Source organism: Aspergillus aculeatus, assembly GCF_001890905.1.
Source record: "Aspergillus aculeatus ATCC 16872 unplaced genomic scaffold ASPACscaffold_21, whole genome shotgun sequence".
NCBI lineage: Eukaryota > Fungi > Ascomycota > Eurotiomycetes > Eurotiales > Aspergillaceae > Aspergillus > Aspergillus aculeatus.
In genome coordinates this window covers 49,749-74,911 of record NW_017962996.1, presented here as the reverse complement: position 1 = coordinate 74,911, position 25,163 = coordinate 49,749, and the positions used below count along the sequence as shown (strand labels likewise).

At 55.2% G+C, this 25,163-nt stretch overlaps 10 protein-coding genes across 10 annotated transcripts; 6 read left to right on the top strand and 4 right to left on the bottom strand.

Moving 5' to 3' along the window:
- Positions 1–1,442: 1,442 nt before the first annotated feature.
- Positions 1,443–2,561, top strand: ASPACDRAFT_36491 (putative alkaline lipase; the record flags this gene model as incomplete). The annotated part of the gene is made up of 6 exons (XM_020200211.1): positions 1,443–1,527; positions 1,583–1,710; positions 1,759–1,822; positions 1,875–2,245; positions 2,272–2,345; positions 2,411–2,561. 6 exons carry the CDS (start codon positions 1,443–1,445, stop codon positions 2,559–2,561), a joined length of 873 nt encoding a protein of 290 aa, XP_020051541.1.
- A 972-nt stretch (positions 2,562–3,533) lies between these two features.
- Positions 3,534–4,662, top strand: ASPACDRAFT_82062 (uncharacterized protein). The gene has a single exon (XM_020206020.1). It carries the CDS (start codon positions 3,833–3,835, stop codon positions 4,541–4,543), a length of 711 nt encoding a protein of 236 aa, XP_020051540.1. The 5' UTR covers positions 3,534–3,832; the 3' UTR covers positions 4,544–4,662.
- Positions 4,663–6,361: 1,699 nt separating this feature from the next.
- Positions 6,362–10,619, top strand: ASPACDRAFT_82060 (putative sensor histidine kinase/response regulator). Its single transcript, XM_020206019.1, has 4 exons — positions 6,362–6,553; positions 6,628–7,505; positions 7,556–10,150; positions 10,203–10,619. The coding sequence occupies exons 1-4, from the start codon at positions 6,477–6,479 to the stop codon at positions 10,445–10,447; spliced, it is 3,795 nt and encodes a 1,264-aa protein (XP_020051539.1). The 5' UTR covers positions 6,362–6,476; the 3' UTR covers positions 10,448–10,619.
- Positions 10,620–11,276: 657 nt separating this feature from the next.
- Positions 11,277–13,037, top strand: ASPACDRAFT_47942 (uncharacterized protein; the record flags this gene model as incomplete). Its single annotated transcript, XM_020202028.1, has 6 exons — positions 11,277–11,522; positions 11,601–11,726; positions 11,780–11,992; positions 12,048–12,545; positions 12,618–12,710; positions 12,768–13,037. 6 exons carry the CDS (start codon positions 11,277–11,279, stop codon positions 13,035–13,037), a joined length of 1,446 nt encoding a protein of 481 aa, XP_020051538.1.
- A 77-nt stretch (positions 13,038–13,114) lies between these two features.
- On the bottom strand, positions 13,115–14,098 carry ASPACDRAFT_64482 (alpha/beta fold hydrolase; the record flags this gene model as incomplete). Its single annotated transcript, XM_020204005.1, has 1 exon — positions 13,115–14,098. The coding sequence occupies one exon, from the start codon at positions 14,096–14,098 to the stop codon at positions 13,115–13,117; it is 984 nt and encodes a 327-aa protein (XP_020051537.1).
- Positions 14,099–14,417: 319 nt separating this feature from the next.
- Positions 14,418–15,911, bottom strand: ASPACDRAFT_64481 (uncharacterized protein; the record flags this gene model as incomplete). The annotated part of the gene is made up of 1 exon (XM_020204004.1): positions 14,418–15,911. One exon carries the CDS (start codon positions 15,909–15,911, stop codon positions 14,418–14,420), a length of 1,494 nt encoding a protein of 497 aa, XP_020051536.1.
- A 372-nt stretch (positions 15,912–16,283) lies between these two features.
- On the top strand, positions 16,284–17,219 carry ASPACDRAFT_47939 (uncharacterized protein; the record flags this gene model as incomplete). Its single annotated transcript, XM_020202027.1, has 1 exon — positions 16,284–17,219. The coding sequence occupies one exon, from the start codon at positions 16,284–16,286 to the stop codon at positions 17,217–17,219; it is 936 nt and encodes a 311-aa protein (XP_020051535.1).
- Positions 16,965–19,230, bottom strand: ASPACDRAFT_127175 (class I SAM-dependent methyltransferase). The gene is made up of 9 exons (XM_020197004.1): positions 18,883–19,230; positions 18,668–18,775; positions 18,600–18,610; positions 18,513–18,552; positions 18,446–18,456; positions 18,269–18,376; positions 18,053–18,208; positions 17,511–17,972; positions 16,965–17,458 (listed from the first exon to the last, which is right to left on the bottom strand). Exons 1-9 carry the CDS (start codon positions 19,060–19,062, stop codon positions 17,425–17,427), a joined length of 1,110 nt encoding a protein of 369 aa, XP_020051534.1. The 5' UTR covers positions 19,063–19,230; the 3' UTR covers positions 16,965–17,424.
- A 226-nt stretch (positions 19,231–19,456) lies between these two features.
- On the bottom strand, positions 19,457–21,324 carry ASPACDRAFT_82055 (lytic polysaccharide monooxygenase auxiliary activity family 9 protein). The gene has a single exon (XM_020206018.1). It carries the CDS (start codon positions 20,996–20,998, stop codon positions 19,715–19,717), a length of 1,284 nt encoding a protein of 427 aa, XP_020051533.1. The 5' UTR covers positions 20,999–21,324; the 3' UTR covers positions 19,457–19,714.
- Positions 21,325–22,514: 1,190 nt separating this feature from the next.
- On the top strand, positions 22,515–24,270 carry ASPACDRAFT_36577 (uncharacterized protein; the record flags this gene model as incomplete). Its single annotated transcript, XM_020200222.1, has 5 exons — positions 22,515–23,082; positions 23,136–23,478; positions 23,532–23,806; positions 23,878–24,111; positions 24,173–24,270. 5 exons carry the CDS (start codon positions 22,515–22,517, stop codon positions 24,268–24,270), a joined length of 1,518 nt encoding a protein of 505 aa, XP_020051532.1.
- Between the last annotated feature and the right edge of the window lie 893 nt (positions 24,271–25,163).

The following is a 25,163-nucleotide window of genomic DNA, read 5'->3' as shown; positions in this document are numbered from 1 at the left end:
ATTCCTGGGTTGACACTTGCTTTTTGAATGACAAGGTTCAAAGTAACCCACTAGCGGGGATTTTGGTTGAAGGAACAGCACATAGTCAATGAAAGCAATTGAGCGCAAACCCATGGACATCGTAGCTCTGCTGCTACATCGCTTGTAGTCGACGGTAGTGGCTTGGTGAATGATCCCACAACTGTGGGCGTTAGTCAACCAAGTTTGAACGTACCATGGTCCGTTGAGCATTTCACAATGAGCATGTCCCGATGAGAAGCGATGGCCCGTTTCAAAGGTCCACAGAATCCGTTCGTCGGCTTGATTGAAGTACAGCAGTCTACTGGGCACGTCAACGCGCGGAACGAAACGAACGCTCTGGCACTGGCGATAAGGTGATAGATCGGATCCAGCCCGATGCAATCACCGCGCAGGATGAGAGGCATCGAACCTTAGACCCCCTATGGCCGAACGGTTCCTATCCAGGCATTCAAACCCGGTGGCGGTGCAATTGGGTTCAGATGAAACGTGCTTTACCACCGATTGCTTCCATAGAAATGGTAAGGAGGCAGAGAATTTCTGATAAGAAAGTGTGGAAATTGATTTCTCCGAATGTACGGATCCACAGCCCGTGAAGCTAATGCGAGGCCTAAAAGTAGGACCTCGACAGCCCTGTGCGTTCATTCATGTTGTTGAGATAGCTTGCATCATCGCGAACAGCGATCGTCGGCCGCGATCAGCATGCTGGAAGCCGGACCGAACGGAAGAGGCCTGGAAGACAGCCATCAACAACGTGATCCAAGCGCCCGAGGTTTTGCCAGCCGCTAAGACATATCCAATGGTTGCAAAATTAGGGTTCACGGGGGAGAAGAGCCGGTGCATCGTCGGTGAAATGTGGGCTGCGAATCGGGGAGGGCAGATTGACTCAAAATTGAGATGGCGGAGCGGCGCTCCACCCCTGAAACAACCATCACTTTTTCCCAGCCGGTTTCAGGCTTGCAGCTCGTACTCTAGCTCGTACTGCAGCAAAATATGATCGGTAAAATCTTCACTCTAGATGCGACATCACCGGCCCTGGGCACCTCAAACCTGTGTCATCGGCTCGGTCAAGATTGTGCTCGATTCCAGGGCACCAGTCAGGTCGTGGTGCTAGTCGTCCAGCTAGGACTGCGGTTCGTGCTATGGAGAAATCAATCTCGTCGCAAAGCTTAAGTAGATCCCAGGCTCATATCATATCCGTGGATGACATGTCTCCTAGGTGGAGTCAACGCAATTCATCAAGCCGAGGTGCAGCAGTCGGATTCATGTTTCATCTCGATGGCAGAGAATTCGACAGAGAATTGCGGCCTGGCCATGGCCTGGAGGAGGATATAAAAGATGCCGCTAGGTCTCTTCGTTTTTTTTCGTAGCAAGCTCAACCTCTTCAGTCTCTACAGTCGCTCGTTATCACGTCTTCAGTCACCATGCATCTCAAGAAGTCCGTCGTCTTGGCCGGAGTGGCCATGATCCCTGTGGCCTGCGCCGTGCCCACGAAGCGAGCTACCGCCGGTGAGTTCGTCCTCTTGGCTGTTGTCGTCCGATAGATATGCTGACCTCTTCTCAGATACTGCCGAATGGACGGAGCTTCACCGGGCTGCGCAACTTGCCTCTGCCGCATACACCGGCTGTATCGGCACCGCATTTGATGTGACCATCACGAAGCAGCTGAATGATCTGGTCACAGACACTCAGGTATGGACCGCATCATGATGCTCATGACACGGGACTAACCCTTCCTAGGGCTTCATTGGCTACTCCACAGAGAAGAAGCGCATCACGGTTGCCATGCGAGGCTCAACCACTGGTAGGTGAACATAGGCAAGATTTCAGAGAGTCTGCGATGCTGATGGTTACAGCCACTGACATCGCCAACGACGTTGACACCACATTGGTGACCCCCAGCCTTTCCGGCATCAACTTCCCGTCGGGCGCCCAAATCATGCATGGCATTTACTCGCCCTGGTCCTCGGTTCACGACACGGTCATCTCCGAGGTCAAGACTCTAGTGGAGAAGTACCCGGATTATGATCTGGAATCCACCGGCCACTCTCTGGGCGGGTCCCTGACGTACATGTCGTACATTGCGTTGACGCAGAACTTCCCTGAGAAGACGGTCATTAGCAATGCGCTGGCCGCATACCCGATCGGCAACTCCGCCTTTGCTGAGTTTGGCACCTCGCAGAACGGCACATTGAACCGGGGTAACAATGCTGGTGACGGTGTCCCGGTGAGTTTGGGATCGTCCACGGCGAGAGAATGGAAAACGCTGACCGCGCACACAGAACATGTACATCATGTGGCCTTACGACTTTGTTCACTACGGAACGGTGAGTAGAGCATCCTGTGCCAGCCCCTTGAACAGGTACTGATCAGATGAGCAGGAATACTACAGCTCCGGGACTCAGAGCAGCACCGTCAAGTGTAGCGGCGAGCGGGACACCCAGTGCTCAGCGGGTAACGGCCAGTTGGGTGTCACTGCAGGCCACTTTTCCAACTTTGGCATTGCGATGGGAATGGCAGGCTGCAGCGCTTCGCTGTTGTAGGAGTGTGAGCGTATTAGATTGTGGACACGGCTGATGACGGAGCAAAGGGACTGAGGAGGGGAGCATCGCAGCAGGTCTGTGGTTCGTTTGTTGAGAATCGTGTGCAGTGTACCGGTTCGAGGCCCTCTATAGGAGTTCAGTATCGTATAGTGAAATGCTTTTGGAATTGTATATAGGCATATGTGAGCCAACCTACCTCGGTCATCGCCATGTTGCGGAGTATGTAGAGCCGCGATGTCGATCATGCCAAGCCTCGCTTGGGTCCAGAATGCTGTTCAGGGTCAAGAGACCAGCGTGCAAAGGTGTGTAGAGGATGGTTTGAGCTCAGGCAAGAAACAAAGACAGGCGTTGAAGGACGACAATTTGGAGCATGCGAGTCTTCTGACCGTCGATTCGTGCGATGCGCTGCTGCTAAGGCCCGTCATTTCAACTGAATGGTGTCTGGCAACATACAATCGGAACAAGGACCGGTCGGAAGCGGTTCTTAAAGAATGATTTCAGAATTGGATGCGCAGACCGGGCGAGCCAGTCGGAAGCAATGCGATCTTGAATAGCGACCACAGATGGTAGGCGATAGTGCTGTGGTTGAAGTTGTTGTTGATGCAGGCTTGTTGGTGTTGTCATGACGCGCTGTCACATGCTCGGCGGTGTAGGCGAGGGAAAACAATGTTCCTGCCCCCGGTGCGGACCGGAATCCTTCCGCTCTCTTCCGAGCTGAAGCTCCAGATGGACAGTCGCTTCATGGAAACCGAGTCTACATACTGCTTTCGGGAGTAAAGAAATTGATCTTTCAGGATTAAATGATCTCGTTACTTCAAGATAATGAAAGAGATACTAGAGTGCTATATTATCGGCACCGAGAATGAATCTATCAGGATTACGTTGTGTCGATCTTGGTTTCCATGCCGGGCGATGAAGAGCTAAATATATTCTTCCGCGGGACGCGTTCAATGATTCTAACTAGGAGGCGAGGCACATTCTCCATCAAATCCCAATCTGCGAGCCAGGCTACTATCCCAACAGCTTTTCTCGACTATAAGCCGCACTCTTATGACATCACATTCGAGGCTGATATCCATAGACCTGGTGAAAGTGCCTGGTTGAGGTGTTTGCACTGTTTGTGGTGGAGCAGCAAGGCTTAATCCGCCGACGGCGACTCCACTGGCCAGTGGCCAGGTGGTTCAGTGCAACAACAGCAAGGCTGACAGATTCGCAGCCATGGCATAGTTATAATCCTCGAGGACTGACTTACTAACCATTACACATCTACCATGTCTCTTCAAGATATCCCCGAGTTCCTCCTCCTCTGCCGCGAGGACGAGTCGGTGACCGCCTTCGAGGCGGCGCTGGCGCGACAATGGCCCGCCCACGCGACGGAGCCGAAAGTCCAGTTTCGCATTGTGAGGCAATCGCTGCGTGACGTGCCCGCGACCACCCCCTTCGACCTGATCGTTTCCCCCGCCAACTCCTACGGGCTCCTCGACGGGGCCTTTGACGATGCCATCACCCGCAAATTCTGCCTCCCCGACCATCCCTACGAGACCCTGACGCGAGCGGCGCAGCGGGTCCTCTACGAGCGCTGGCGCGGCTTTGTGCCCCCCGGAACGTGCACCCTGGTGCCCTTTCCCGAGTCCTTGACCCCCAACGAGTGGGGGTGTCGGTGGGTGGCCCTCTGTCCGACGATGCGCATGCCAGACCGCGTGAGTTGGGATCGCGAGGTGGTGTACGAGTGTATCTGGAGTCTGCTGGGACAGCTAGAAGGGTGGAATCGGGGGCGTGCGACCGATCGCATTGAGCGGATCCTGATCCCTCCGCTGGCCACCGGGGTGGGCAGGGTCAGTCCGCAGCGCTGGGCGGCCCAGATGGTACTGGCGGTAAGACATTTTGTGGATGCGCTGGAGCGACCGGCGCACTGGAGCAAGATGAACTGGCTGGATGCGGCGGATCATCATCGTGATATCCTCCCCACGTGGAATATGTGATGGCATGAGTTGTGATGGGGCTGAGGAGGAAGAAGCGGGGGGGGGAGGGAAGGGAGGACGATCTAGAATCTAGTCTTACTTCATTACAAGACTCTAATAACTATAGATCCACTATGATCACAGATACACCTCATCCTTACTTCTTCTCGAAACTTTCTTAGAGACTTTTGTTCTGAAGGGAGCTCCCTGCTGCTCCCTTGCGTGGAGGGATCAGGAGAGGAGAAAATGGCGGAAGTCGCGGACATCCCTCGGCCTACAGCGGTAAAATCTAGAAGGGTCGACGAGGCGTGGTCCCGGGGAACGTCACCTCCGTCAGTGGCTTGTCAGGGTTGGCGTTTAAGCAGCCACGGCGGGAGGTGACTGGCCTGACCTGCCTGTTTGCGCCGTTGCGGTCCGAGACGCCGTCCGACATGCTCGGAAAAAGCAGCAGCAAGAATGGGAGAGAGCTGTTCTGGGAGGGAAAGACAAAAGCTATTGTGGTGCAGCAGCCGAGGCAGCGTGGCCTAGGAAGAAAAAAGAACTATACCTCGGAATTGATTTGGAGCACCGGACAACTGTACACTGTATGGACTTACTGTATGTCATGCACGCATGCTCAGCAATGAAACCACCAGAATTCCCAGTTAACCTTATTATAGAACGTTTCCAAAGGGAATCAGGGAAGGCCATCTTTCCCTTGCTGCATTCCAGTTTACCCTTTCCCCGCGCAATAAGGTTGAGAGGTCGAGGCACTAAACGTCGAGGATGGAGTTGATAAGAAAGTCAAGATCGGATGGCAGGTGATCGACGAGAAACTAGACAACTAGAAGCAATCATCTGCACCGATCACCCGCGGGTCGATCGTGACACCTCTCCACCACTCTTCATCGATTCATCTATATCTATATCGGGTGCTTGTACTCCTCGTGTATCGTAGTCTAAAACGTCTCCCTGGGTCGATTGGGAGGTCTTGGATGCCAACCGTACGGGCTAAAGCAAGATCGCGAGCCGGAGAGATCTTTAGGTAGGTAGGGGGGGGGGGGAAAGGAAGGAAGAGTGGAGGCAGCGGTTCTCTGGAGCAATCTCGAGCAATCGAGGACCGTCTCGCATGCGGCCAAAATTCTCTCGAAATTCGGGGGCCCTGGCAATGGGGAGCAGGTTCTAGAGACCGGGGACGCACGCAGATTGGCTGGAAGTGACAAGCAGAAACATCGCGTGGAATTCGACAGACCCACTTGGCGTGGACGTAAAGGGAGCGATGGCGTTGACAGCCGGGTCTAGACTGAGAGAGACTGGGAACGACTGTTAGAGACGGAGACCAAGGGGGAATTGATTGGCACCTCGTGCAGCCCACTCTCCGACAATCTTGGATAGCCCTGTTGGTTGGCAAGTTTTATTGGTGGGGCCGGTTGGCACGATGACGTTGAGGCTGAGATGACAATTCGCCAAAGGGGGGGGGAGGGAGGTTGTACGTACTCCGTAGTCTACTCATAGATTGAGTAAAAATGCCGGTAGAGCCATAGTGTCGAGAGTGTCGAATAATTGCGATCGATCGATGGATGGATGGAGAACTTGTGACCGCCTCCCTTCATAATTCTTTTTCCCCCCCGGAGAATTATGCCGGCTTCTGCCCAGTATTGGTGGTAGTGCCTGGTCTTGCCGCCTTCCGCTCGTTCCAGCAACATTTCTCTTCCCTTTTGCCTCCTCCTCCTCCGCTAGTAGTATTTACTTCCCCTCCCGGCTTTTTCTCTCCTTCTTTTCGCCTCTTCGCCTCCCTCGCTCCCTTCCTTCCCCTTCCCTCGCTCTCTTTTCCTACTTTTTGGACCTCCCCTCTCCTTCCCCCCCCCCACCCTTTCTTTTCTCTGCTCGTATTCCGCAGCCCCGGATGTAGCTTGGTGAACGTGGTTCGTCGTGTTTATTCACTTCATCCCCCGCAATTTCAATATCCGCGCCCATGTCCGAGTCCTTCGAGTCCGAAGCGGCGGTGATCCACGATCCCGCCAGCATGGCGCAGGAGCGGGAGTTCTACAAGTGAGTCGTCTCCTAGTCCTCTCGTAATTCCAATTGAAACCCGGTAGACTGATTACAATGCTCTCCTTTGATAGGTACTGTCAATTGCCTCAACGCCCAGGACTGCTGCATCGCCCGCCCACTACCCCCTCCTCTGAGGAAGCCGAAGAAGAATTGCCTCAATCGTCCCAAGACACCACCCTAACCGCCCTCGCTCAACTTGGTGCCTTGCGACTCAACGCTCGGCGCTGCATGATTTCCCTCTTCGACCGTCATACTCAGTACATTCTCGCGGAAGCCACCCGTACCCTCAGCCTTCAGGATGATCGCGTCCACAAGGATGGAGATGCTCTTTGGCTAGGGAGCAGTGCCATCCAGAAGTGTGATGGTGTCTGCCACTATGTCTGCGACTATGAACAACTCAACGCCGGTGACGAGTCACTGAGCAATGGAGGGGGCCCGTTTGCGCTAGTCATTCCCGACATGACTAAGGACGATCGAACCAAGAACCGCGGTTACGTCGTGAACGCCCCATTTCTCCGCTTCTACGCCGGCGTGCCCATCCATAGTCGTCGCGGCATCGTGATTGGCGCTTTTGCCGTCAGTGACGGGCAGACGCGACCGGGCCTCGACGAACTGGAACTACGTTTTATGAAGGACACAGCCGCCGCAATCATGAACCATTTGGAGATGGTACGTTCTCAGCAACAGAACCTGCGCGGAGCCAACATGATTGCCGGTCTGGGGCGCTTTCTCGAAGGGGGACTGTCCTTGCCCCTCGGGCTGCGTAGCAAGAGTACCGACAACCGGGACCTTGCAGACAAACAGTTACACTTGCGCTGGAACCATGCTACACGGACGCCGGGGTTTTCGTCGCCTCGGGACCCTCGTGAGCGCCGGGATTCGCGGGAATCGAAGGAGCAGAAGGAATTGAAAGAGCCGAGCGCGCCCAAGGAAGCGTCGTCGCCTTCAGGTTTGCATCCCAACAGGTAAATTCGCAGGACATCGCTGACTCGGAAACAGGGTACGAAGGAAGCCGCACTGCGGATAATGCAACAACCAAAAAGAGCCCCTTGACCAAGACACTATCGACCGGCACCCGAGAAATCCTCAATCGTGCGGCGCACGCTCTACGCGAATCCTTGGATGTCGAGGGAGTGGTATTTTTTGACGCCAGTGTGCGCTCGTATGGCGGGCTTATGCAGAGCGGAGAGGCCCGTCATTCCGATCTGGAGATCAGTACTACTTCCGGCTCGGGCGAGTCTGGTAGCGACAGCGAACACTCCACCGTCGGTCATTCGTCCACCGAGACGGACGAGGCGGCGCTTTGTGAGGTCCTCAGTCTCTCTACCGACCCGGAGGATGCGAGCTTTCCGGTCGGGTCCTTCCACGAAAGCTATCTGCGGTCGCTTCTGCACCATCATCCCCGCGGTGGGATCTTCAATATCGACGAAAATGGATGGGTCTCGTCTAGCGAAGGCAGTGATGGGGCGACAGGGAGTGCACTGACTCGGGATATTGTCTATCGGCGTCGAGAGGCCACACAGGGCGGGAAGAGTGGCCTCCGAAGCAAGCGGCAAAAACTCACCTCCCGCGATGAGTGTAAGGCTTTGCACAAGGTCTTTCCTCAAGCACGGAGTGTCATTCTGTTCCCAGTCTGGGATTCGCGTCGCAATCGATGGTTTTCAGGGTTGTTTGCGTGGACCACCTCTCCGCGAGCTTTCAGCTCCCGCGGCGAATTGGCTTACCTGTATGCCTTTACCAACAGCATCATGGCCGAGATCCATCGGTTGGATATCGAGCTCGCCAACAAGGCGAATCGGACGCTGGTCAGCAGCATCTCGCACGAACTGCGCAGTCCCTTGCACGGTATTCTCGGCAGCACCGAGCTGCTGACCGATTCCAGCATGACGCCACCGCAGGTTGCTCTCGTGCAAACCATCGAGAACTGCGGTCGCTCGTTGCTCGACATCATCAACAACATGCTGGATTTTGCGAAGATCAACCAGTTCACCCGCAAGTCCCGATCTGGGCGTTTGAAGGCAGGACCGGCCTTGGCCCGACGACATGCGAACTCCGGGCGAGCGCTGGCGACGAAGCGACCGAGCGAAGGCATTGTCAACCTCATCACCGATGTTCAACTCGACTCGGTTCTCGAGGAGGTCATGGACACGGTCTTTGCGGGTCACTGCTTTGCCACCACCACCGGGTTCCTGGCCCAAGGGGGTCCTGTACTGACCGATCAAGACAAGGATGGTGACTATCTAATGGGCAATACCCCGCAGAAACCCCGGACAAACGAGCCTTTGACGGTCATTTATGATGTGGAACCAGGAATGACGTGGCTCTTCGAAACACAGGCAGGTGTATGGAGACGGATTTTGATGAACATCTTCGGCAACGCCTTGAAGTACACACGGTCCGGTCACATTGTGGTCTCTCTGAAATCTGCCAATGCTGCTGGTACCAAGCCCAAGCGGATACCATTTACTGATCCTTTCAAGCACGAGGTGGCTGGGATCGTCCTCAGCGTGAAGGATACCGGACAGGGCATTGACAAAGAGTACCTCAAAAGCAACATCTTCAAGCCGTTTTCCCAGGAGGATCCCCTGTCTCCCGGAAGCGGCTTGGGACTGAGCATTGTGTATCAGGCGGTGCAGACCATGGGAGGGAAAATCGATATCAATTCCACTCGGGGAATGGGTACGGAAGTAACGGTGAGTGTCGATCTGCTTCGGAGCCCGAGCCCGGCTCCCAGTAGTGATCGAGAGGCGCGCACAATTCATAAAGCGCAGCAGTTCTCTCGGGGGAAGTCGATTGGGCTACTTGGGTTCAATGGGCCCGAGAGGGCGAAGGACGAGGGGCTTGCACTGTTGCGGACCTCGCTCAGTAGCATTTGTCAAGACCACCTTGGCATGCAAGTCGGCATGGTCTCGTGGGATTCGAGTGATGCGCCGCTCTACGACGTCTACCTGGTGCAGCATTCGGACTTCGGTCGCGTCGATAGCACCTGGGCCAGTATGGCGGGCAAGGCCTTGACCATCGGGCAGGAGCCCAAGGGCCGACCACCCGTAGTCGTCGTATGTCCCACCCCACAGGAGGCTCAGAGGATGGCCTCCACCGGTTACCGTAGCCCCTCGTCTGCCATCTATGAGTTTGTCAGCCAGCCGTGCGGACCGACCAAGATCGCGACGGCGGTAATGACCTGCATTCAGCGGCGCGAGCAGCAGCAGACGCAGTCGGTGACGGCCAAAATGGATGCTACGCTAGAGGAGGAACCCGGTACGCAGCCAACCAAGTTCACAGCGGCCTATCACGCCTCCACCACAGACGTACAGACTAAGACATCGTCAGGTATGGACATTGCGCTGACCACCTCCACCACCATGGTCTCGACGACCACATCCAGCAAGGGGGATTCAGTGACCAAGATCTTAGCGATCGAGACGACGAAACGAGCGCCTGCGGTCCTCCTTGTGGATGACAATGAGGTGAACCTGAAATTGCTGGTTGCCTTCATGAAGAAAGCGAAACTGTCGTATTTCACGGCAACCAACGGCTTGGAAGCCCTGGAGGTATTCAAGGCTAATGCCGGACTGATTCAGATCATTCTCATGGGTAAGCACATTCTCCCGTCGGGCATTTGACCTGCGTGCTAACGTCGCTATAGATATTTCCATGCCGGTCATGGATGGTCTCGAGTCTACACGGCAGATACGTCTCTTCGAGAAAGCACAGGAAGAACTTAGCCCGACGAGCATGCCGTCAGCCAAGCCCGCAGTGATCATTGCTCTGACCGGACTGGGCAGTGCTACCGTCCGCCACGAAGCCCTCACTCACGGGGTGGACCTCTTCTTGTCCAAGCCGGTTCGGTTCCAGGAGCTTATCAAGCACATCGGCGAACTCGTTCATTGACCTTCTCATCCCTGCCTTTCCTTCTCTTCTTCGACGCAAAAGTTTCCACATACCCCTTTTTGTATTGATGCGACGATTTCTGGGTGATGTATATATACGTGTGATGAGCATTATATGGAAGGCGCATAAGAGACTTCCTGTGATAATAGATATATACCAATATATGTCATATAACATTACCTTAAACCTCACGTATACGCAGTCTATGGAGTCTATAACAGTTGATGGTCAGGCGATTTACGGTTGTAGAATTCAACATCCAGATACACAAGCGAGCCTCGTTCCCGTCCCCTGAGCAGAGGTGTTGGTCCGCTGGATGACAGTGTTATGTACAGTACATGCAACTCTACCTCTCACCTTCGCATTGCCTCTCTGACTTGCACCCTAAGCCCGTCTTCTCTCCCACCATCAGAATGATCTGTGTCTTCCCTTGCGACCTATTGGAACCAATGCCATCAGCACTCACATTTATCAAGCAACCTGCAGCATTCTGCCTGCTCTCGCTTAACGTATCCCGGCCTCATCGGCGGTAGCATACACTCCAAGACCGCCACCGGGCCTTAACGCCGAAAGCCGACGGCCTCTACTCGACGTCAACACATACCGATCAAGCCCCCAGCGTTCTCCATCTAGGGTCCCCCCTCAAGAACGATAACTTTCATTGGGTCTGCAGGTCGCCTCGACCTCTCGCCATAAGACCGACGCGCAAACTCGCCATCGAGGCAGCAGATGGCGTACCCCGGAAACACCCCTTTATATCTATGATGCTCAGCCAGCTTTGTTGTAGGGCTATCGCTTATCGAACCTGCGATGCTTCCCCAGCCCCACAATGTCCCTCACCTCCAGCACTAAAGCCCCGGTCGACCATGTCCAGACCCCTGAGGAAGATGGCATTGTCCGTTCCCGGCCTGGCAAGGCCACGAAGGAAGAACGTCGGATCCTCCATCGCGTGGACCGCCGGTTGATTGTCATGCTGGGGTTACTGCATACGGTCTCCCTGATCGATCGCGGGAATCTGGGGACCGCGTCGGTGGCGGGCATGACCAAGCAGTTGCATCTGATTGGGATGAGATATGTGCGTTCAGTCCCTTCGGGTTGTTCTCTGATGATCCGGAGAGAGGGGAGAGACTAATCTGCTTGGTTGTTGTGGCAGAGCATCATCGCCGTCGCGTTCTTCCCGCCGTACATCTTCTTCCAGGCGCTGGGGCCGGTCTTGGTCCGGAAGCTGGGGCCGGTGGCGTATATCTCGGGCGTGTGTTTTGTGTGGGGGGCTGTGATGGTATGTTTCTCCCTCTCCAGGTATCGATCTGGTGAATGCTGAGAAAGGCGTAGTTGTCGGCGGGCTTTGTCAAAGACTGGACCCAGCTGGTCGGTATCCGGATCGTCATCGGTGCCCTGGAGGCGGGCTTCTTCCCCGGAGCGGTATACCTGATTTCAACGTGGTACACGCGGTTTGAGATCCAGAAACGATACGCCTTGTTCTATCTGCTGGGATGCGTGGCGTCAGCCTTCACGGGGTTGCTGTCGTATGGGATCACCTTCATGGTTAGCAGCTCCTCTAACCCACCAAGCCTGGATAGACCTATCTGACATGAGAAAGAACGGCCTAGGAGGGCTGACCGCCTGGCGCTGGATCTTCGTCATCCAAGGCCTCATCACCTGCGTCCTGGCCGCGATCGCCTACTTCGTGTTGATCGATTTCCCCGACCGCATGCTGACCCAGCGCAACCGCTTCCTCTCGCCGCGCGAGTACGAGCTCGTGATCCAGCGCATCGATGCGGATCGCTCTGACGCTGCCCTCGAGCCGTTTAATCTCCGCAAATACCTGGCCGCGGGCCTCGACATCCATATCTGGGGCTTCGGGCTGATCTACTTCTGTAGTACGACCACTGCGTATGCTCTGTCGTACTTCCTGCCGATCATCTACCAGAATGGGATGGGGTTCTCGATGGGCGTGTCGCTGTGTCTGTTTGCGCCGCCGTACGCGGCCGCGGGGATTGTGATGATGGCGACCTCGTGGGTTGGGGATCGCTATCGGATTCGTGGGCCGATTATTGTGTTTAATTCGGTGCTGTGTTTGATCGGATTGCCGCTGATGGTACACCCCTCCCTTTTATCTTCTTTTCGTGAGCGTGTAGGGATGAATGATGGTGCTAACGCAATGCTTTAGGGCTTCACGACTGGCGTAGCGCCCCGCCTGGTGGGATGCTTCTTCACCACCATCGGCGCGAATGGGAATATTCCGGCCGCGATGGCGTATCAGGTTAGTCATTGCCCTTGCATACTATCTCAGTATAGTAGCTGACTGGATAATCTAAAGGCAAACAATGTGCGCGGCCAGTGGAAGCGCGCCATCTGCAGTGCCATCTTCGTGGGACTCGGGGCATCCGGCGGGATGACGGGGTCGCTCGTGTATCGCTCGCAGGATGCGCCGGAGTACCGGCCAGGGATTTTGGTCAGTATCGGTCTGACCTGCTTGTCCATTGTGTTGGTGGGTTTGCTGTCCCTGCGACTACATTATCTGAATAAGAAGGTGGATAAAGGGGAGTTGGTGATCGGGGGGTTGCGCGGGTTCAAGTATACGCTCTAGCTATCGCCGTCACCATAGAACATATGATATTCAGTATACTTGCAGAATAATATCACTCTAATCTAAGACCCAAGCACTCAAGCCAGCCCCTCCGCAAGGAATCCCCTAACCACCCCCCCAACCTCTTCCACATCATCCACGTGCGGAAAATGCCCCGTCCCCTCCACGACATACTCCCGCAACCACCGCCCATCCACCTCCTTCCGGACAAACACCGCATGCGCCGTCACATCATTCTTGTGCAGACTTTTCCGCTCGCTTTCGAAATCGCCCTCCTGGCTTTGCAGGTCCAGCAACCGCACTGGCTGTTGGCCAGTCGCCACCAGCTGGTCGTTGTGGCGGTCGAGGGCGTGCAGGATCTGCGCGAATCGTCCATCGACCGTCCCGTAGTAATGCGACATCCGAATGAGATACGCGAAGTCCAGGCGGGAGTAGGTTTCCTGCACCGCGGCGATTGTTTGGGGGCTGGTGTGCGGGCCGAAACACCGGGCGATGCGGTCGGGCATAGTGCTGCGGTAGTATTCGGCGTGCGTGGCGAGGGTCTTCAGGTCCAAAGGGGTCGGGAGTGTGGTGCCGGAGTAGGGGCCGTCGAGGAGGATTATCTCGGTGACTTTGAGGGAAGAAGGTGACGTGGTGAGATTATAGGCGAAGAGGTCGAGGACGGTCAGCGTACCCATGCTGTGGCCGTAGACTGTGGTGGGGATCGGAGTTGGGTTAGGGGTGGGGGGTGAGGATAGGAAGAGGGTAGAGAGTAGCTCTGCATGCAGCTGGACGAGAAGTTTGTTGATTCCTCCGGCCTCTGGGGTGGGTAAAATGGAGGTCGGCGACTCGCCGTGGCCTGGGAGGTCGACAGCGACATAGACGTGGCCTGCGCTGAGGGTGCGGCCGTGGGCGTGGAGGTGGGTGATCAGGGGAGTGTAGTCGGTGGCTGGACAGCCGAATCCGGGGATAAAGAGGGAGATTTGCTGGAGCGAGGACTGTGGACTCGTAGCATTGGTGAGGTAGGAGAGGCCGGTGGACGGCGAGGTCTGGCGCTGAACCTGGAGAGGCTCGGTGGTCATTTTGATGATGTTGATGTATGGATTGGATGGCACAGGATGGCACAATGTAGGTGAGAAGCTTGATATTTATCCCAAGTAAAGTAAAGCTGAACCTGAAGAAGTTGGATTAGTGAGCATGACTAAAAGAAGAAATAATCAAAGTATTGCGAATCATTCTTGATTTGTAAAGCTGACGATCAATGATGAAGGTGAAACTAAAGGCAACGGGAGCTACAGTTAGGGCTTTTTCATATATCGCCATTCCGCACACCGACTCCACTCAACCCCCCTCAACGCCTTAACACTCGTATTCAAATCAGAGCAGTCCGATCCACCATCTTCAATGCCCGAAAAGAGGGGCCCACGGAGCTCGACACTTGGGACACGCTCTCGGCCGGCCATTGGGCTCGGCGCTGTCAAGCCAGGCATTGATACACTCCGAGTGGTAATTCTGCCTGCATAGCGCCGGGCATGGGGTCACATCCTGGAGACTCTCGTCCATGGCTAAAAAGCAGATCGGACACTCCGCCTCCTCGTCGATATGATTAGGCCACGGCGCGCTACACCGGGGACAAGGCATGTTTTGATCGGCATACGTCTCGCGGCACTGGTTGACCCAACGTTCCACACAAGGCTCGTGAAGCCACGCTCCGCATTGCTGGGGACAGCAGACCTCGTAGTCCTCGATGGGCTTTCCACAAACCGCACAATCCTCTTGAAAGATGTCCTGCCAGCACGTCGGACACGGACAGGGCTCTTGGTTCTCGGAACTTCTGGGGGTGCGCCAGTCTGAGACACAGTTGTCATGATACAGTGTACCACATCCGCCGGGGCAGGAGAATCCGTCCTTGTGCATGCGTTTGTGACAGATCAGACAGCAGTCGTCCTTGATCTTGAGGTTGTTCAGGGCCGCGTTGATGTTGTGGTCGTGAGGCGGCCGGTCTGCGTTGGTGGTGCTTGCATACACTGGAACGCCCCCGGAGACATCACTGGACAACATGGAGTCTGGATCGGCGTCTTCTCTGTCAGAGTCTTGATCGGAGACCTCATCGTGACACGAGGATCCCACGTCGTGGCCGAGTTCATCCCGGTCCGCGACCTTGGACCCCCAGACACTATCGGTGCTGAAGCCAGCGCTGAAGCCGCTTTCATACCCACTCTCATTTGGTACGGGGCAGATCTGAACCTGGGCTTCAAGACTGGACTTGCACGTATCACCGCTGCTGAAGGTAGCGCTGAACCCTCTTTCATCCCCACTCTCCTTGATACCGGGGGAGGTGGTCTGAGCCCGGTCCGTGACTTTTGACCCGCAGACAGCAGCGGTGCTGGAGGTAGCACTGAATCCACTGTTCCCTGAATTATCGCTGCCTACAGAGGAAGGCTGATCCTGGGCTTGAAGGGCACCCGACATCCGAGGCTCATAGGACCCGGTACGAGCACTTGACCCTGTAGCTTGACGAGTTGAAGCGATAGAGCTTAAAAACTTTCGTTCATAGACATTCGAGGGGCCTGCGTGGGTACGCCGGACTGCTGAAGAGGTGGGCGCATTGGCCGGGATTTGAGCATAAACCCGATGCCCTCCCTGGCCCTCTCTTTCCTGTTTCTCTGCTTGGTGTTCCTCTGCGGAGCGAACTGGTTGTTTCCCTTTGGCGATTGATGAAGGCTCTTGCCGACGGTCCGAGTTATCCTTTGCCCGACTGCTCACGGTGGACTTGCGATGGGCATAACCGCGCTTTCCAGCCAACCATCCGAGAAAGCCTCCCACTGGGGCTGAGGCACGAGGATGGTCAGCCGACTTGTCTTTGAAGGAGATGTTTGGGTGTTTCTCGGGCATGATGATGGTGGTGGTGAGATGTCGAACATGCGTGTCTCAAGCTAACCATGTTATTTCTGGACCCCAAGTATGACCTTTATACACGAACCACAAAGCTCTGCCAAAAGCACCACGAACAAAGCGACTCACTTCACCGGAGAATACCATTATGCGTATCGACGAGCTTAATTATGACTGAAAGAGCACGAGCAAGCAAGCGAAATGCGCCGGTATATGAGGACAGAACCCATCCACTCGTTGTCCCCGAGCCTTTGTATAAATACATCGGTTTGTTCTCTCATTGAATAGCCGTGAGACAACAATCCCCCCCTCCCCCCAAAGAAGCCCACACGCATTGGCACATCCCTTTCAACCTTGGACAGAGCACGTAACATGGCTCAACATCTAATCCCCGACATCGACGAGACCTTGCCCGTTCACGACCCCGAAGCCCTGGACTACCAGGCCTTGTCGCTCGTCATGGGCCGCGCCTTCAGTCGCTTGGGCCACTGGTACGCGCACCTCATCTACACCTACGACTACCAGGTGAACATCCTTCGGACCAATTGGTCGGATCCAGGGCTGCGCCACACCGTCCTCGACCTAGTGACGCGCTCGCGAAACCACGGCCTTGAGGTGCTCCATGGGGACATCCAGGACTGGGCGGCGGTCTTGTATCGGATGGAGCGTGCGCTCGCCGGCATCTTGACGGAGCTCCTCCTGAACCACGTTACCGATGACGAGCGCGAGGATCCGCTCATGGCCCGGTTCCGTGAGGTGTTCACCACTGGGAACGTCACGGCAGGCACCTCCTTTGCCACCTCCTCCACCTTTTCGGTCGATATGGAGATTCTGCACCAGTTGGAGGCCATCGGTGAACAGGAACGCGCTCGACATTCTCGCCGGGCTCGCGCGACGAACCTGATGATGTGCATTGCGCTCGCCAAGCCTATCCAGATTCTGCGCATGATGATTCCCCACCCGGCCAAGACCATGATGGAGCTCTGGAGCAATCCGTTCGAGTATCCGGCGTGGCAGGACCACTGGCCCTGGGGTGGGGATAGTTTCTTTCCCCCCAGGGACCCGGTGCCACCCCCCACGGAGGCGGATGCCGCCCCCGTAGCCAGCCAGCGAGCAATTGGACCGGATGACATATGTCCCATCTGTCGGGGCGAGTTCCAACCCAAGGACGAGGAGGCGGCGTTGCCTGTCGTCTGGTGCGCGCGCTGCGGGAATAACTTCCACGGCGCCTGTCTGTCGACCTGGCTGGACAGCGCGGGCTCGTGTCCAATGTGCTCCTGCTTGTGGCAGACGGGGCGGACTGGGTAGATTGAGATTCAGTCTGCCTGCCTTACGTTGTAAGTTCTTATTGAAATAGAATCTATTTCTGACTCTATTAATATCCCTTGGTTTTTACCTAGCTCTGTATCGCTACCCCGGTCATCCGATATTCTGCGTCCCTTACGCAAGAATCTTCCAGATCATTCATTAGACCAGAAAGCCAAACCACACCCAGTTGCTGATTGCTGTCCAGCTAAATCAGAGGCTTCCTCCCATAGGCAACCTTACTATATTGTCATTAGCCCGGGGCTTTCCTCACACCAAGCCCATGGCACTTACATCTTGGTATACGAATGCAACGACCGATCCTTCAACTGCTGGCGCACCAAGCCCTGCATGAGCTTCGTCCGCTCCTGACTCCAGCCCAGCACCTGCGTGCACAGCCGCAGTCCATACGCCTCGACGGCCTTCTCGACCATTGCGGCCTGCACGCGCCCGATCTCGCGCAGCCGGGGATCCTGCGGCCACGGCGAGAAGGGCAGGATGTAGGTCTGCTCGTGCACGTCCTCGAACCCGTGCGCAATCAGCCACGGCTTCAGGTCGATGTAGATGTTCAGCTCCCGGCCGATCATGTGCGCCGCGTCGTTCAGCGACATCAGATACTCCATCAGCGGCGAGTCCATCTTGAGCGTGCCGTCGTCGCTCCACGCCCAGACGGCGCTCTCTTGGAGCTCCAGGTATCCACCTGGTTTGAGGTGGTCGTAGGCCTGTCGGATCAGGCGGTGCCAGTCGACGACGCAGCTGTTTAGGGGTGGTTAGTTTAGTGTAGGGGTTGAGGTTGGGTTAGGGGGAGAGGAATTGGGAGAGGGAGGGCACAGTACCCTGCTAGGTTGCGGGAGTGGATGAAGTCGTAGGCATTCATCTTCTCGAGCCAGTCGGACTCGTAGTCGTCGACGAAGAATTCCACGTTGGGGGGCACCCAGGCGGGTTGGATGGGGCTGAGGTCATTGCCCACGACGACGGCACCAGGGTACTGGCTGGCACACACTTAGTAGGTGTACTTTGTAGAGATATGTCACCTGAGGGAAGAGTCATACTCGGCGAAATCGATGGCCCAGTTGCCAGTCCCTGTGCCCAGGTCGAGCACTTTCTGGGGGTTCTTGATGGGGGCGTTGAACAACTCGCCCCCCATCAGCATTAGGTAGCTGGCAAGTGGTGGTCAGCTCATGCTGCAAGGGCATAGGGTAGTGCAAGTGCAAGCGAAGAAAGCCCACATGTGATGAGTCTGGCGGTGTTAGTATCTGTGAAAGAGACAACGAGCATGGGAAAAAGGTAAGTTACCAAGTCCAGCCTTTCTTGTTCCTCTTCGTCATTAGGCATCCTGAGCTTGTTAATGCTGTCCTATGTGTCCCGGAGGAGTTGAATTACATGTAATTTCCCTACGGTCGCATACCCTCGTCAGGCCCCAGAACATTTGCGGCAAGAGGCCCACCTACCGAGCGAAAGCTGGCGTATCGACGACCATTCTCATACTGGTAGTCGAGGATACTGGAAGAGAGCGAATAGGTTTCCATGAAGTCCTCATCATAGTCACTGCGCATCGACTGCGGGACGGGGGGGCAAAGGCAGAGTCAACAGTCAACCAAGGACCAAGGAACCAAGCATCAACCCAGTGGACACTCCGGGCCGGGCCGCGGACACAAAAACCTACCTCGGTGTCGGTAACGAAGTCTTCCTGCTCTGGAGGGGGAATCTCCGGCCCAAGAGGCGACAAAGGAGCGTGGGGCGGTTGGTGGCCGTGGGGCTCCGGGTCCTGTGCGTGCCCATAAGAGTTGCTCCCAGTGGGATGGGGAAACTGGTGTTGCGGTTGCTGCTGTTCAGCGGTAGTCATGATGAGGGTAAAGATGATGTGATTGAGGGTAAGTGAGAGAAGCAACAAGTGCGACTCTGCCCCTTAGAAATATGTGGAGAGAATCATGGGAACGCCATCCGACGAGCCGACGGAAATTGAAAGGTGCAGATCGCAGGATTGCACCAGTCTCTCCCGGTCGATCCCAGTCTATCCCCGTTTATCCCTCGTGCGATTGTGTGACCCAAGTGTCGTCATTGCGATGAGCCTATGGCAAGCAACAACAGGCAGGAATCGGGCAGAGCGATCACCAAGAATGATCGCTTAGCCTCCTGCGTCAGCCTGTCATCAGATGCAGATCCCTACTCCGGAGTACAGGAAGGGCCAGGAAGGGATGGAATGCGTTGGGTCCAACGGTGCCAGTCAGTTAGTCACACGAAATGTGAGCTGTCATTCTCGCTAATTCTCGCTAGGTTTTTTAGACCGTGCACTATTGAAGTCAAAGTGAGCTGTCACGCTTAGCTGTTCCCCTGCGGGTTAGGGCACTCCAAGCACTCCAGGCACTGAATACAACTTCAAGCACAACCAAAACTGCGGTCAACGCGTCCTATGCTATTGCGGTATATATATCTATATACAAAGCCAACATGGTCGTTTCCCTCCAATCCTGTCACCCTGTCACCCTGTCACCCGCTCAGTGACGCTTGGGACGCGCCAGATGACGACGCATGGCATCCCGGCGCGTGGCGGCGGCTGAAATGGTGATGGTCTCCGAGATACCGGCGGTGCAGACCGTGCCCGCAGCCACACTCTGGGACGCATCCCATTCCCCGTTGACACAGCGCTGGAACGCAGTGCCCCCGTTGCAGTACCAGTAGCCCTCCTGGCTGCAGGCGCCACTCAAAACCCCAGAAGTCGTCGACGAATCCGCGCTCGAAGCCGCAGTGGCCACTGATGTTGTGGTCGTCGTGGCAGACTCACCAGAGGAAGTCTCAGTAGCCGAGTTGTTGACTGAAGCACCAGCCTTGACCTGACCGGGCTGGAAGCGGATGTCGCTGCCGGCAGTGGGCCGAGCAGGGTTCGCGGTAGTCGCGCTGGTCTCGGAAGGAGCTGAAGACTCGGTCGGAACAGCGTCCGCGGTGGTACTCACGGCGGCGGCAGCGGTGGTGGCCTCAGCGGTGGTGCCAGCAGAAGTAGTGGTGGTATCGGCAGCAGCGGCTGCGGTCGCAGTGCTACCAGCAGTGTACAGCGCGGGGCCGGGAATAGTATACGTGCTCAACGTGTTCCAGATGTCAACATAGATGCCGGGGTCGGTCTCCTTGTACAGAGCAGTGCCCAAGGTGCCACTCGGGGTTGCTGTCTCGCTGCCGGTGACTTCCAGATTGATGCACTGGGGGTAGTTCTGGGCTCCGTCCAGGTTCTCGGCGCTGTGCAGAGCAATGATCTCGTGTCGCAAAACATAGTACCCGGGGGCAATATCGCTGGGGATAGTGATGTTGCGACTATAGCTATCTTCAATGAGCTCATCGGTCGCCCAAGTTCCAGGCACGTCCGTGTCATCGATCAAGCCGCCAGCATCGATCTTGAAGAACTCGAGGGTGGTCTTGTCCACATCTGCGCAAGAACCGTGGCAATTGGCCATATACGTGATGACAGGGCCGTGATGGTCGGTGGGCCAGGTGTTCCAGGTCATCTGCACCCAGCCTCCGGGCGCGACAGGGGCCGACAACGCGCCGGGCGCAGACCCCTTGTGGCAGATGATGTTCACGCTCTCGTAGTCGGAGGGCGATACATAGCCATCATCCGTGGCATTTGTGGACCAGGCGATTAACTCGGGCGGGTCGGATTCGTAGTAATAAGTGTCGACCAAGTACCCTCCATAGGTGGTACCGTCCACCTCGATGCTCGAGACATACCCATGACCAGCGACCAGCGAGACCGAGCCCAGCAGAAGAGTGGCAATCTTGGAAAGAGACATAATGGCAGAAGCACCGCACAGCGGTGTGTTGTATAGAAAGTGGAAAGAAAGGAAGGGACTTCAATCAATGAAGCCCAGAAAGGAACGAAGGAGCGACTGAGGAAAGGAAAGACAGTTTGGCTGGATGGCCCTCCGATGCCAGAGGGAATCTGCGTCTACTTAAGCATGTGGAAGGCATGATGCCGGACTGGAGATGACGAGGGTCGACAAAGACTTGAGCATCATCCAAGCGAGATAGGCAAACCTTGTGCCTGGTGGCAACTGAGGAGAATGAACCAGTGGTTTGGGTTCTTGAGCAGCCGTGAAGGTTCAAGGCTGTCTAGTTTGTTTCACCATTTCTGAGACAGACCACACCCTTTCGTTACTTGACGCTGTGGTGGGCCTGCGGAAACACGCCATCAGAACGCCAGTGGCTTTAGCGAGATTAGAGGTGGGCCCTCGGTGTAGGCTGAATGGGCACTCACATGACAAGGCAGAAGAGTTGCGAAGTGGTGGGAAAATTGAGGGAGAAGGGGACAAGAATATTAAGATTATCTGGCAGGTTATCTGCGTTGACATTCAGAAAGCATGTGATACATCGTGATATCGATGTTGAAGTTGATGTTGATATGGAGTACCTGCGTAGATGAAGAGGAGAGAGAGGAAGGGGCACGTGATCGATAAAAGCCCGGAGCGGAAGAATCCCGTACCGCCCTATCACGTGCCATGCCTTCCCGCTCACCGCCAGACCATGCAATTTACAGAGCGCTCAGCTCAGTACGGAGTACTCCGTACTTAAACAAAGCTTCTTCCGCGTCCTCTGATCCTTGTCTGACAGGTAATATTGCTAGAGAGTGCTGTCATCTGCGGTCATTTTTGTCTGGACAGATCGAGTCTCGTTTGCGTTCGTGGCGTGTGGATACTTGCCCGCTATCTAGCACAGGCACCCACACTTCACTTACTGTGTGTGTGTGTATCTTTAGCATCCAAAAAGAATGTTTTCGAATTTCTCAAGAGAGAAAAGCAGAAATAGTACTCATCCATCCACCTTGACAATTTATTTGATGTCAGTAACAGAACGATATAGACCTCCTAGCTCTAGTCGATAGCCGGTCTGCGTTGAAAACAATGATGTCGTTTGTTGGTCGCATGTCATATTACCTTCGCGGTCCACGACTCGATGGAATTCATTTGGTCGTCATATGCTGGATCCAAAGCCTTACCAATACTCCTGGTCTCTCTGCCCCTCGGATTCATACCGATATCGATCAGGGTTGTTCCGAGAGAGCTTTATCCGATACGAAGATAATCCTGATAAGCGCCACAAATGACGGCGAATCGACTGCTATCTCCCCAGGAATGTTATCATGCGCGACGCGACGCCACCAGACTCGGAATGTACCGATCTCGCTATATGAACCCCAGACTGGGGCCCCTCAACCCCCTGACATGAAGTAGATCCGCTCATACCCTGCGACGGGCTGCGATGGAGGAATTCTCGCCGCGCCAGAAGTCATACTCTTCGGTAACAGCGAAAATGGGGAAGAGTGTTGAGTCCGCACAGGATCAGCACGATGTGGAGATCGGCGTGGTGGCAACCCTGGCTCATGAAGGGCCGGGCCTCAAGCGCAATTTCAACATGATCAGCATTATGGCCCTGGGGTTCAATACTTCCAACAGTTGGATTGCTATTGCAGGCAGTTTGCCCCTGGCTATTGCAGGAGGTGGTACGGTGACCTTACTGTACGGTATCTTGGTGGTGTGCTTTGCTATGTCCTGCACGGGGCTCAGCCTGGCTGAGCTAGCAGCCGTGTATCCATCGGCTGGTGGCCAATATTACTTCACTTCCATGCTGGCACCGGCCCAGCATCGCCGGTGGTTGTCCTACATGTGTGGAATCATCGGCATCTGGTCATGGGTGGCCATCGCCGCTTCGCTGTCATTGATGGTCACGGAGGGTATTATGGCTATGGTTCTCACCTATCACCCCACCTTCGTCCCACAATCCTGGCATTACTTTCTTATGTACCAAGCGGTGCACATCATTGCCATGGCATACAATGTTGGCTTGCTGTCCAAGACGGTTTGGGTCTATGACTGGGCCTGTAAGTATTTGACCCATTGCTCTTCGAAGGCAACATCTTAAAGGCGACAACAGTCTACTTCTCTCTGGCCCTCTTTGTTATCACCACAATCGTCTGCCCCGCACGGTCGGCCGTTCATGCAGACTCGGCCACCGTCTGGGGCCATTTCGTCAACTCTTCCAATGGATACTGGTCTAATGGGATTGTTTTCCTCACCGGTCTATCGACCCCGTCCTACATGCTCATCGGTTTGGACGCCACGATGCACATGGCAGACGAATGTCTTGCCCCAGCACGGACGATCCCGCGTGCCATCTTGTCGACAGTGGGCATTGGCTCTGTGGCTGCCTTTGCGTTTGCCTTGGCCATGTGCTACAGTGTGACCGACTTTGACAGCCTGGTTGATGCGGCCTCAGGGTAAGGCGAGATGCTTAATTCCGGAGTCTCTATGCTAAACTTCAACTTGGCAGGTTCCCAATCTATGATCTATGGGCACAGGCAAGCCGATCGACGACGTGTGCGACCGTCTTCCTCGTCGTGATGATTTCGATCATGTTTGTTTCTGCTTGCGCGATCCATTCCACTGCCTCGCGGCTGACCTGGTCGTTTGCGTGCGACAACGGAATCTTCCTCTCGGGGTACTTGAAGCAGCTGGACCACCGACAAGGCGTTCCTCTATACGCCCTAGGCCTCAATTTTATTGCCTGCTTCGTGATCGGATTCCTCTACCTAGCGTCTTCTTCCGGTAGGAAACCCTGAACATCGTCGTGGCCCACAAGCCGGGTAGTGAGCATGAGACTGACTCACCTGCTCTAGTCTTCAATGCGTTTGTCGGAACTGCCAGTATTCTGTCGCAAATTTCCGTGACGCTACCAATCGCATTGCTCATCTGGCAGCGTCGGTCGGAAGTCTACCTCCCTAGTGGGCGCCACTTCGGACTTTCGTCGGGACTGGGCTACTTTTGCAACATCGTGGCTGTGGTCTATACCATCATCATCACGATCTTTCTCTGTTTCCCCACTTCCTTCCCGCTTACGGGTGGCAATATGAGTAAGTTTCCCCGGGGTTCTTGTCCTCACTGGTCTGATTACTGACGTACATTGAACACTAGACTATACCGCTCCAGTCCTCGGGGTAATCGCAATCCTAACCGGGCTGAATTGGGTATTCTATGCGCGTGGTCGATACGAGGGCGCTCACGTGGGGTAGCGCTCGTCGCATCGGTGTACTTTTCCTAGATAACGAACTTATGACGCTGGCGTTGAATTCACTCGGAAAAGCTTGTGTGGTGCTTCTTGTTCCACTTAGATTGGGGAGGTTGGGCTTTCCCCGCCCGGGGTCCGAAATGTCCTTCGGAACGGTTCCTATCGACTACCGTGTCAGATAAGATAAGATTGAGGGGTGTGGGGTGCGTACCTATACGTATACTGCTATCATCGTAGACGGAGTCAGCCTCCAAGTCAGCACCAAATTCAACTACTTGGTCGACTGGACATAAGACTCACGCTCTGCCTGTCTTGGGACTCGAGTATATATTGGCTGTCCAAAGCGCGTCGTATTGTAACCTCTGGGTTCTGCAGACCGGTCAAGGATCGGGCTGAATGAATTGCTTCGATTATATCCTGGGAACTTTCCCTGGGCTAGAAGATCACACAAAGGGCAACGGCCGAGTCTACTGGACTATGAAGCTGAGACATCTGGGCTTCGCATTCTTGGCTCCATTTTATCATTTGGAATGAGCTAAATAAAAGGGTCGGGAGAGGCTCTTTCGTAGGTGGAGTATTTGTGAATAAGTTGGCCAGTACGCTAAGCTCCTCAAAGTCTCAGACATTCACCTATAACTGGAGCTATACGTTTTGGATCCATGATCTGATAAGGGCTTCTTAAATTCGGGTGTCAATCGGATTGTTTTCGGCAGGTCGGCTGCTGCCGGTTTGGAGCCCCGCAAAACCTGCAAATGACGGTCGCCGAAATATCCCCGTTCTCGGATCCGACAGCCCTGCCTTGGCCTGGCAATTGCAGCATTGCAGCATTGCAGTAAGATGCCCGATTATGCAATAGGGGCCGGATAGTAGTGATTTATTTGGTCTGACTCTTGTCTC

Excerpts from the sequence above, each read along its gene's own strand:
- ASPACDRAFT_82062 (XM_020206020.1), top strand. The coding sequence starts at position 3,833 with ATGTCTCTTCAAGATATCCCCGAGTTCCTCCTCCTCTGCCGCGAGGAC.
- ASPACDRAFT_82060 (XM_020206019.1), top strand. The coding sequence starts at position 6,477 with ATGTCCGAGTCCTTCGAGTCCGAAGCGGCGGTGATCCACGATCCCGCC. Across the intron at positions 6,554-6,627 it reads CAGGAGCGGGAGTTCTACAA|GTACTGTCAATTGCCTCAAC; the intron begins GTGAGTCGTCTC and ends CTCCTTTGATAG. Across the intron at positions 10,151-10,202 it reads GATTCAGATCATTCTCATGG|ATATTTCCATGCCGGTCATG; the intron begins GTAAGCACATTC and ends ACGTCGCTATAG.
- ASPACDRAFT_127175 (XM_020197004.1), bottom strand. The coding sequence starts at position 19,062 with ATGACTACCGCTGAACAGCAGCAACCGCAACACCAGTTTCCCCATCCC. Across the intron at positions 18,776-18,882 it reads ACTTCGTTACCGACACCGAG|TCGATGCGCAGTGACTATGA; the intron begins GTAGGTTTTTGT and ends CCCGTCCCGCAG. Across the intron at positions 17,459-17,510 it reads TTGCATTCGTATACCAAGAT|TAAGGTTGCCTATGGGAGGA; the intron begins GTAAGTGCCATG and ends ATGACAATATAG.
- ASPACDRAFT_82055 (XM_020206018.1), bottom strand. The coding sequence starts at position 20,998 with ATGTCTCTTTCCAAGATTGCCACTCTTCTGCTGGGCTCGGTCTCGCTG.